The sequence below is a fragment of the Typha angustifolia genome, chromosome 5 (genome assembly GCF_048772165.1).
Source record: "Typha angustifolia cultivar Huaian chromosome 5, ASM4877216v1, whole genome shotgun sequence".
Classification (NCBI taxonomy): domain Eukaryota; kingdom Viridiplantae; phylum Streptophyta; class Magnoliopsida; order Poales; family Typhaceae; genus Typha; species Typha angustifolia.
The window spans coordinates 3,823,241-3,835,242 of record NC_133243.1 but is presented as its reverse complement, the minus strand read 5'-3'; the positions used below and the strand labels follow the sequence as shown (position 1 = coordinate 3,835,242).

At 34.2% G+C, this 12,002-nt stretch overlaps 1 protein-coding gene across 1 annotated transcript; it reads right to left on the bottom strand.

Annotated features, from left to right (window-relative positions):
* Positions 1-5,261: 5,261 nt before the first annotated feature.
* LOC140760587 (ethylene-responsive transcription factor RAP2-1-like) lies at positions 5,262-6,802 on the bottom strand. The gene is made up of 2 exons (XM_073097606.1): positions 6,068-6,802; positions 5,262-5,991 (listed from the first exon to the last, which is right to left on the bottom strand). Exon 1 carries the CDS (start codon positions 6,695-6,697, stop codon positions 6,122-6,124), a length of 576 nt encoding a protein of 191 aa, XP_072953707.1. The 5' UTR covers positions 6,698-6,802; the 3' UTR covers positions 5,262-5,991; positions 6,068-6,121.
* Between the last annotated feature and the right edge of the window lie 5,200 nt (positions 6,803-12,002).

The following is a 12,002-nucleotide window of genomic DNA, read 5'->3' as shown; positions in this document are numbered from 1 at the left end:
AGAATGATTTGAGTTTACTATGACTTATATTTGTTTTCTAGTTGCTCTCTCTGTGTCTCTGCTACCTCTCTTGGCTTTATATTAGTTAAGACTTCTACCACCTTGAATAGTTTACTCCATAGAGGAGAGAGGAGAGAGGAGAAGATTACACCAATCAAAGCAGTGCAAATGGTGGCTGTTTTCCACGTCCCCAATCCACAAGTTGCTGACCCACCAATATCATAACCTACTTTACTCCTTAAAGTCAGGCTTATGTAATCAATGGAGAATCTATTCACTTAGGCCGCCAATATATAATTATATTAATATCAAAAGGGCATTTAAACCTTGACAACATGAATTGTTTTGCAATTGGGTAACTTTAAAACGAAAAGTCTTCTGGTACGACTAGACTATAGTGCAGTTGTAGAAAACATCGATAAACATGTCGAGCGGCGGTCAACACGAGGTCTGCGCTTACCGCCACACGCTGAGCTTTTCGTGGTCTATGGATGCCCTAGTCGGAGGAGGAAGAAAATCTCAAGCGAGTCGGACAGGTGAATTAAAACTTATATTGCAGATCGAAATCATTATAGCACAGTGATAGATAATGTACTCTTCACGTCACTAGGTTATGGATCAATTCGAGGGCTTGTGAGTATAAATTTCTTTGTGGAAGAAATTAAAATGCATTACGTTTATGTGCAATTTATATTGGCTTATTGTAGCTCAGTTTAACTTATATATCAGGAAGGATTAATCTCTATGATTATCAATATATAAAGTTCCCTTTATACTGTTTTGGCAGCCATGCCAGATGTAACTGCTGCTCCTTTCATTATAGGCATATATAAAATTTTGATAGTAAATTAGCCATATGATGAATAAAATAAGGTAAAATATTTTTGTTTACACGGATAATAATATGCGAAGTATGATAATTATCTATTTATTTCATTAATTTGATGATATGTTCACTGGATCAAGATTTTCTAAATGGAAGGCACAAAATTGATGTTATTTTGAAAGATTCTAGTTTTGGATGTAGGTTTGAGATAGAGCCTCCTAATTAACTCACTCATACTATCATTATTAAATAAAATACAAAATGTGATCTTATTAGTAACACTATCTTAGATATGAAATACCTAAAACAAATGATGGCAAAACATACATAAAATGGACTTGCTATTATTTGGGTATTTTACAAATCACACCTCGTATTTGATAATTTTGTAACTCGATCTCTCATTTTTCTCTATAATTCTCGTTTAACGTCCTGATATTAATTATTTTGACTAACTGATATCGATCAAATTACTAAAATATTATTACTATTATTTTTTTTCTCCTCTCTACCCCCTCCTCTGAATAATGCATGGATAATTTAGGTACTTATTATTTATTTTACATATTATAACGGAATATTATTTTACTTGTACCATTTAAATTAACGAAAGGTGTTAAATCAGAATTATAAGAAAAAAGTAAAGGACTGAGTTATAAAATCTCAAAAAACAGAGTGTGAATCACAAAATATATAAAATTCTCATATTCTAATGTCGTTTTGAGTTTAAAACATGATAGTTATTTTGCATATGAGTAATTTAGTTGTTCCCTTAAACATGTGGGATATGCTCGTCTTTGAAGGTGTTTTCTGGGGCAATTTGTATTGGATTTGTTGTCTTCTGAATTAATTTGATTCCTTTTTCCAAGTTACAATGTACTTTCATCAGGATTATGGGAAAAACCCTGTTGCAAGCAAGTCAATTGGCCAAGGTTAAAAAGAGAAAGATTCTTAATGAGTCAACTATTATGTATATAAGAAGTGAGAAAACCATTGCAAAATAGAGAGTGCTTAATTGGCTATAATAATTATTAAAAAAAGAACAATCTATAAAGAAATGACCAAATAATTCTTTGAAGTCAAAAACTTTAAATCACATGTGAAGAAAGAGAGTAGAAAGTATCAAAAATGACCAACAAAACAATGGTCAAAGCTAGGTGGTGATCTTTTATTAGTGTGCTTTAGAACCTAATTTGGTTGATGTTTTATTCAATACTTTGGTGATTTGACAGTAGAGCTACTGTTTATATTTCAAACACTATGCAAGGGTATCAAAACAATAGAAAACTTGGGAATGTTGAAAGAAAGAAAGAAAGCTATATAGATTGTTCTACTCTATAGCTTGACCCTAGAACTGCAAGTAGTTATTTTATTTGGTTATCCAGAGAGAAAGATTCAAGGGTTATAGATTTTGTTGCCCACTCTCAGATGATTGAAACCAAAACTGGAAGATCTTTGATGGATTTTGAAAATGATGGGCATTGCAGGCAAAATGATTTCCTTCTGAAAGGAAAATTGTAATGGTGAACATCTCAATAATATACTTATGGAGCAAGCACTTAATAAGAAAGAAGATGAGCAATTTCATATAATTATATTGCATGTAGCTCAATGGGTGGAAGCCATGATAGATGAAATAAATGCAAATGGGTTTTCAAGACTGATAACCAAAGGTTTTCAATCAAATAGAATGTGTAGATTGTAAATAAACTTTCTCACTAGCACCAAAGAATAATTCATATATCAAAAGCATGGGATATGAAATAAAATCTAAAAAATTATATCTCAAAAAGTAAACGCAATTTGATATAAATTAAAAAATTTCGAGAGAGATGGAATTCATAGACCAATTAGGTTTAAACATATGGAAAGATAACATCCAAGTAAAAGTAAAAAAACCAAATCTAAATTGATTTAGAAAATTATGAACTCTATAAAATTTGATCGAGAATCGAACTTTAAAAAGCAAACCAAGAAGGAGATGGAAATCCAAATGCTATTCTAAATATGAAAACCGAAGTATAGTTGGTGAGTAAAAATATGAGTAAAAGTAAAAAACTTAAAAGTGAATAAGAATAAGAAAAAGAAACACAAAAAATACATAACAATATAGTTTTTTTTTACATGGAAAACTTCTGAAATAGAGAGAAAAAAAATGTTGACGCATCCACATCTAATTGATCTTATTTCATTAAGTAATAGAAATAAGATATAGTTACAACTCCTCTCGATATTTCAATATCGTAGTGATTGAGTAATATTTTAAACAAGAAGTGTATGATTAACTATCACTGTGAAAAAGATAATTTCTTTTTGGTAAGTACTCGAGCGATAGATTAAACTTCAAACATGAGTGTGCTGATAATGATTGATGCCGACGAACTTTTAGCTTCTACGATGCATATGAATCATCTATATTTAATTGAACATGTGTAGTAGCTCTCCTCACACTTAATAGAAATATATTCTATAAGGTAACTTAGAGAACTCTTTCAAAGATAAGAGTATAATTTTCTTTAGTTTTCTCTTAAATTAATATCTCAATTTCTAGTTCTCTATTGCTTAAATAGAAGTGATGATCATCATCACTAGGACAAGTTGTCAAAAAAAAAAAAAAATCTCCAAAATCATTTTTGATCTGAACTTCCTTTTGTTGTTCTTTATACGCCGTTTGTTTAAATACCACTTAATATTCCTTAAATTAATGAAGTATTCTAGTCGTTTAGATGCTACTAACATATTCACACACAATCCTAGAATCTGCATGTTAAATTTTGATTTCTTCTCATCTCATCTTGATTTCTTCACATAGCTCGATTTTCCACAAGTTATGTGATTTAACCATATACATGAATCTAGTTCATAAAACTCAATCACAATGATTAACTAGTATTATGAAAAGGATCATTTCTTCTTGATAAGCACTCGAGCGATAGATTAAATTTCAAACACTAGTATGCTGCTAATGATCAATGTCGACAAACTTTCGGCTTCTCCAATGCATATAAATTATCCTCAGCTATGATACATTCAATTAAACATGTATAGTAGATCTCCTCACACTTAATAAAAATATTACTCTATGAGGAAACTTAGAAAAGTCTTTCAAAGATATGAGTATAATTTTCTTGATTTCTTAAATTAATGTTTCAACCTCTAATTTTCTATCTCTTAAATAGAAGTGAAAATCATTACTAGGACAAGCTGCAAAAGAATTTTCAAAATCATTTTTGATCTGAACTTCCTTTCGTTGTCCTTTATAAGCCACTTGTTCGGACGCCACTTAAATTTTCTTAAATTAATAAAGTATTCTAATCATTTGGATGTTACTAACACATCCGCACACAATCCTAGAATCTGCATATTAAATTTTGATTTTTTTCTCATTTTATTTTGATTTCTTCACACGGCTTAACCTTCCATAAATTATATGATTTAGCTATACACATGAATCTAGTTCGTAAAACTCAATCACAATGATTAACTATCATTGTGAAAAAAATCATTTCTTCTTGATAAGCACCCGAGTGATAGATTAAACTTCAAACATGAGTGTGCTGATAATAATCAATGTCAACGAACTTTCGGCTTTTGTAAGGCATATGAATCATCCTCAGCTATAGTACACTTAATCGAACATGTGTAACAGATCTTCTCACACGATAAAAATATTGCTCTGTGAGAAAACTTAGAGAACTCTTTCAAAGGTAAGAGTATAATTTCTTAATTACTTTCTTAAATTAATGTCTCAACCTCCAATTATTTATCTCTTAAATAGAAGTGATGATCATCACTAGGACAAGCTGCCAAAGAAATCTCTAAAATCAATTTTGATTTGAACCTTTTTTTTGTTGTCTTTTATACGCTACTCGTTTGAATGCCATTTAATTTTCTTTAAATTAATAAAATATTCCAATCGTTTGGATGCAACTAACCTATTTACACACCATCCTAGAATGTATATGTTAAATTTTAATTTCATCTCATTAATTTCTTCATTCAGCTTGGTCTTCTATAAGTTATGTGATTTGACCATACATATGAAGCTAGTTCGTAAACTCAATTACATGTGAATTTGCCTACAAATTTGCTATTATAAAAATATCACTTTTACGACCTAGATTAAATTCTCAAAGTACCACGGCGAGAATTTCTCGATGCGTAGACAACTCTTACCCTCAAGAAAGTGAAAAATTAAATTCTTTATGTACCTCCTACATTTACTTTCACACTAATCACACTTTCTCTAAATTGTGAACTTTATTATACTTCTCCAACAGCCTTCCTAGAAAGTAAAACCCCAGTTGCTAAGATTCAAGTGTAACTACAAACTTCTTTTTTTTTTTTAAATATTTTAACTTAGCTCTGCATTAAGACTAGGTTTTTTTTTTAAACAAAAAATTCCACTTCAATTAGTTTTGACTCAAACAAGCTACTCCAAAAGTATTTGACAACTTTGTTGGAAGATTTACACTCACCCCCAAGTAGTACAATTTTGGTATGCAACCAAACTCATATAGAACCCAACTGCAGACCATGTCAATACCTAAGATTGGCCAGCCTATGAGAGCTGCTCCACCTTTTGACCTCTCTCTCTCTCTCTCTCTCTACCAACTAAATACAAAGAATCCCACTCCCCTTCCCTCCATTCAAATAACAAAACAGTAAACCTAAATACCTAATTTTAGTACTCTCTTTGCACCCAGAAGCCATTCTGAATGGGTTACTCCCTCTCTCCCCAGTTTCATCAATACAATAATAGAGACCCAAACCTCATAACATGCCCCCCCCCCCTCCCCATCTACCATTGCCGGTGACATTAACCACCAACACTACTTCTAACAAATTCTTCCAGGATTTACCCAACAAACAACTAAATCCATCCAACAACAGGAAACAGAGGCTTTGGAATAATAAAAACTATGATGCAAGATATATGTATAGATAAAAGGTTTTGTTGCCTTCTAATTCTTCTTCTTCTTCTTCTTCTTCTTCTTCTTCTTTTTTCTTTTCCTTTTTTTTTCTTCTTTTTTTTTTTTACAACACCAACTGACATCAGAGGGACCGCCCACTTCCAAGGCATCTCCCACTTGCTGTCTTCATTCTTCTTCGCCGCCGCCCCTAGTAAACTCCTTAGAATTGTCGGCGAGTACTTCCTCTGTCCTCTAAAATTAAAAAGAAAAAAAAACCATCTAAATTTCGAACAACTCGAAAAGAAAAAAAAAAGATTGAAACTATTACAAGTGGAAATTTTTCTTCTTGTTCTTGTTCTTCTTCTGCTGCTGCTGTTGCTGTTTAATCCACGTCGGAGCTCTCTGGGCTCGGCTCTTGGTTGAGATCGGGATTCTTTGTGTGCCGGAGTTGCTGCGGTGGAGGAGGAGGAGGAGGAGGAGGGGGATGAGGGAAGGATGGATCCCGGCGTTGGGATATCAACCCGGCTTGGAGCGCGTCGACTCTCGCGCCGACCTCGGTCGCCTTCTTCCTAATCGACGCCGACGACATGGCTTCTCTCGCTACGCCTCCAACCCCGCCGTAGTCCTCCTCTGCGGCGAGCTCGTCGGGGAAGTTGAGCCGCGCGGAGCGGCCCCGGAGGTAGTAGACTGCGGTGTCGTAGGCCCGGGCGGCAGCGACCGGGGTGGAGTAGGAGCCGAGCCAAATCCTCGATCTCTTGTTGGGTTCTCGGATCTCAGCGACCCACTTGCCCCACTTCCGCATCCGGACTCCGCGGTACTGGCGCTCTCCGCCTCCCGCCGCCGGCGAGGAGGATGATGAGGTGGTCGTAGTGGAGGATGAGGAGGACCTCCTCGAAGAAGAGGACGACGGCGGCGGCTTCCTCGTCTCCTCGCTCGTCGAGCAGCACTCCCTCTCCATCCCTAACCCCTTTTTACGCCCCCTTTTCCATCTCTCTCTCTTACTTTGTATTTATATTTGGAATTTTCTGTGTGTGTGTGTATTATGTATGTATGTATGTATGTATGTATGTATGTATGTATGTATGTGTATGTGTGTGATGGGGATCACAGTTTTAGGTTTGGGATAACAAAGATGTACTTCTTACATTTTACCACCCTGCCTTTTACCATAATCTCATACAAGGACTTCCATCTTTTGTCAATTGTCATATTTCAAAATCACCAAATTCGTCTTTAGTAGTATTTTGCAAAAATCTAGTACATGAAAACGATAGACTATAATTATAACTCTAACACTCTCTCCTATATATATAACATCCTATATAGTGGGAAAAACCACTGTAGTTTTATTCAAACAGATACTAATAGCATCTGTATTTTGTCCTAGAAACTATTACCAATTCGAAATAAAACTTAGTTTAGTTAGTTGGAACTTTTCTTTTGTATCAGTATATTACTTTATTTTAAAGGTGCAGAGTTAATCTATATCAAGTTGTCATATTTGTGAAAAAGTATAATGATATAAAATAAAGTTGAAATGAATAAAATAATTTTCGTGGAAAATTATAAGGGGTTGAAATATAAACTACATGAAAGGTATTCCTTAAAAGAGAGGTAGATGAGAGGTGGTGGTTATTTTACTAATTATATTTGAAGAAGGTGGTTGATATATAATATGTCAAAAACTCGAGGAGGTTATAGCAATAACGGTAGAATGTAGGTGGGGATTTGCAAAAGGCACAGCCCGGATAAATATTAGTACACTGGAGGAGAACATCTTGGTCGAAACACGGTGGCGTATAACGACCAAACAAACACCCCCAAAGTAGAAACAAACGGTGGGGCCCGCGGTGGAAGGTGCGACGCCATATAGTGTATAGGGAAAGGCGTGAGGTTCTTCGTAGGGTTTCTCGTCGACGGGAGGGCGGGATGGGATTATGTCGGCTGGATGCGTCGCCACGTAGGCGACTGCATCACGACCGTCTCACCGACATAGGCGTGAGAGCGGCGTCCACGTGGCGGCAGGCGGGAGGGGGTGCGGCCGACGTGGACGTTTCCGCTTCGGCTACGGAAGCCTCCACTAGCTTGTCCTTTTTCGGGTCCGGACAAGCGGTCGATAGATCGTGACACCATTATTATCCCCATTAAACAAAATTATTATTACTATTATGATCGACGTCTAATATTTATCATTAAAATATTGGCCCCATTATCATTATTTCTCATGAAACCGCCCGTTTCCTATTTTACACCTCGCCATCTCCCTATTTACTCCCACGCCCCTCTTAATCAAAACACAACTGACTGTAGTAATAAAATAAACATACTTTCTAAGATAATGATTGATTTTTTTTATTTTCTATGGGGTTGTTGATAGAAATAGGGGGAATTGGAGGGTTATAAGTAGAAAAATACCCTCAGAAGATTTGCAGTTTATTCGTACGGCTGAGATTGGTCCAGAGAGGAGCAGGAAGGTCGGTGGTGAGCGGGACAGTTCGGACGATGACGTGTCGAGGAAGTGGACAAAGAGAAGGCATCCATTCCGTCCAGATTATCTTAGTATATTTATCCATTCATTTTTCTTTTATTAATCTTATTTTAAATACAGAGTGGGGGGTGTGGGGGGGGGGGGGAGGGAGGAGTGAAAGGAAAAGGAAAGACATCGAAAGAGGTTGGTAAGCTAAAAGTGCACGCGGTCTCCCGCAGCTTGGGTCGCAGCAAATCGCTGCATCCATCAACTTGTCACCTTCTGATTAGTTTCTCCTTTCCTGCAACTTAAAAAAAGAAATTAAAAATTAAAAAAAAAATTAAAATATGAGCCGCCGGCATCTTAGACTTTTCGATGGAAATATTTCTGGCTGGTGGGATGATCCCCAGGAGCTGTTTTAGATTTGGGTTGGGTCTCAATAACGACAAAGAGAGAGAGGAAAGATAAAATGCGGTACAATGACTGCTGAGGGCTACGAAGTGGGAGTCAACTCTCGGGCCTTTTAAACTGCCTCATCCGGTTTGGATTGGACCAGACTTGTCTCTATTTTGGATCTAACGTCATTAGTTTTATACACAGCAAATTTCCCATAATGGCAAAAATACCCTCGCGTCCCTTTTAACGGTGGGCGGTGGGTTGGTTCTAAAGAGATAGATCATGGGTATAACGGTAATTTCGCCATGTGATTACTTTACTCTGGCAGAGCAATCATAGGCAACTCCACCAAATCAGTCAGCACAGTGGTATTTTTGTCCTTTACTAAAAAGTTGCTATGTAAATAACATTCTTTGAGGGATTTATATGTAATTGCACTGAAAAACCCTTATGACTTAAAGTTTATAAATATACATTAATTACCAAAATACCCCCCTTTTAATTTTAGGGTGTAAAATAGTTAAGGAGAATTTTTATTTCCCACAAGATTGGATTATTTTGTTGTACTATTATTGTATTTGGTATAATATGGCATATCTTTTAAACTGTTTTTAATCATTTATGCAAAGGTAAAGTAATTTTTTTTTAATCTATTTGGTGTTTTAATCATGATTAGTTAGAATTTAACTAGTGAAATGAGTAGCAATTATATAAAAACGATATTCTATATGATAAGTTTGTAAGTAATTAAACGACTCAATTAGTAATCACAGTTTATTATATGTTACACTTTTATCCCTATCGGTACCCACTAACTTTTCATATATTACATTTGTACCCCTGATATTCTACTCATTAGTAATATTAACAAGTAATTAGAAAGAATTAGTTTTCTCTATATACTAAGTAGTAATTTTTTAATCGATAAATTTTTAGGCTAATTACAATTATACTCTCCATACTATCATCTGTTTCCACATACACACCCTCTTCATTTTCTATCCACACAATATAGACGAGGGGATTACATTATCATAAAAAATAGATAATTATACTTAGACTCTCTGAACTATCACTATCTTTTACATACACCGTCTGAACTATCTTCTACATACACCCTTTGATTTAGAGGTCCACAAAGTTTTTTTTTTTCTTAGTTCGAAGAGGTATATATAAATATTTCTTTAGTTTATAGAGTATATGTGGGTAATAAAAGAATCTAAGCTAGAAAATTGTGATAATTCATGAAGACTAAGTAAAATTATTCTTATATATATATATATATACTACAATAATTCTTAAGTGTAATTAATTCTAAATTTTCTCAACTAATATGTGAAATATATTATTAGAAGTCATAAGAGATTAAATCTCACATAGATCACAAAAGTGACATGGAGATTTGATTTATAAATGTCAAATAGAATCATAGTTCTTCTTATTTTCTTCACTTAAATCACATGTTGTGATGGGACTTTGGACTATTTATGAGGTTTGAGAAACTAGAGCAGTTGACAAGTAGAAAACTAGAACGACCACTGGCCTTATCAAGATGTTGAAACTAGCTATGCTGTTATTAATAATATTATTATTTGGTTTTGACATTTTGAACCTAAAGAAACACTTTGATTCTTAGTGTTATATCACCTTCTTGTCTCGTTAGGGCTTATCAGGAGGCCATGTCAATTTAGCGGTCTAAGTTTGGGACACTTGAGAAGAATCAAAAAGTCCAAATTAATTAATACACATTATGTTATTATATATGTTTATTGGTACAATAAATTTATGGGATTTTTACTAATTACATCCTATATTTTACCTATTTTTGTAATCCATACCTCTTCTCTAAGGATTTTGTAGCCCGACTCCCTCCTTTTTTTTCTTATAATTTTCATTTAACACCATATGTTAACTTAGACGGTACTAAAAAAAATATATAAAATAATTTATAAATACATAAATTACCCTTATTTTCTTCATCATTTTTTCTCTTCCTAAAAAAGGAGAAGAAGAAAAGGAGGAGGAGAGGGAAGACGAGGAAAGGTGGTGGCGGCGGTGACGGCGATAGCTACGGTAGAGGAGGTCTGTGAGAAAGATAATGGATGGAATATAGAAAATAAGAGAGAATAATGAGGGTATTTTAGTAATTTGATCGATATTAGTTAGTTAAAATAACGTCAGAGTGTTAAACAAGAATTCAAAGGAAAAATGATGGGTCAAATTATAAAATTCTTAAAGATGAAGTATGAATCATAAAATAGATAAAATATAAGGTGTGACTTATAAAACTCTCTAAATTTAAAAATCTGCCGACCCACATTGACATAATAATAATTAACTAATTAGCTCAAGCTTCGTTGTGCCATGTTATTGAAGCTAAACAATTTCCTCAAAGCTTATAAATTCCTAAACTTGATCAAGCTTCAATTATGTCTTAATTAAGTATAATAATGAGGATCTTAAGCAATTCAAGCTTATCCAAGTACTAGACCACTCATAGCTACTTTATTATATCTAATAGTTTATCTTACTCTACCTAAGCTAATCTTCTCAATTGATGCTTGTGTTTGGTTACTTGGGATATTAAAATATTGGGATTCTTTATTTCTTTTAAAGAATGTCTACGGAATCAAAGAGTGGAGGCACCTCTGAACCTATGAAGGAACAACATATACCAAATTTATATTAAAAATAAATAAATTAAGTGGCGAGATAGAAGGAGGACATGACCCACTCTTGCCACTAGGTAAGATGTCCTGTATAACTAATAATTAAATATGTTAATTAATTACTGCTACGTTTTTATTTTTAGATTTAATTACACTTAGATCTCCAGAATTATAACTCTTTTCTGCATACCTACTTTAAACTTTTTCTTTATTTTGTAAAATATAGACAACTATTTAAAATGTCTCCAACACCTTTCTAATATGATATCTAAAAAAACCTTCTTGGGGAGTATTTTAATCTTTCTCAGGTTCTAAGTGTATTTGTTGGACGTGGGAATTATTTTTCTCGTGGGATTTATTTGAGAAACCCATATATATATATATATAATATTTGTTAGTATGCGAGATAATTGTTAATTAATCCACTTATCTCTTTAATTTTTCACTATCCCGCGTTCATTGAATTTGATCGATTTGAGTTAGTTGCAGTTTCCTAATCTATTGAGCTGGTTAAGAAATTCCTACATATTCGTGATGGGGTATGATGCGATAAAGATAAAGAGTTATGATGATAAAGGGATCAATCTAGCCACTCCCTCACCTATAAATAGGGAACCCATATCATGTTAGTGGTGATGCGAATCGGATCAAATCGGATCGTATCATGAGGCACTGGGCTCAATAGATTAAACCTATTTATCTTTTAATTGATTCATACTTATGTAAGCCCT

Excerpts from the sequence above, each read along its gene's own strand:
- LOC140760587 (XM_073097606.1), bottom strand. The coding sequence starts at position 6,697 with ATGGAGAGGGAGTGCTGCTCGACGAGCGAGGAGACGAGGAAGCCGCCG.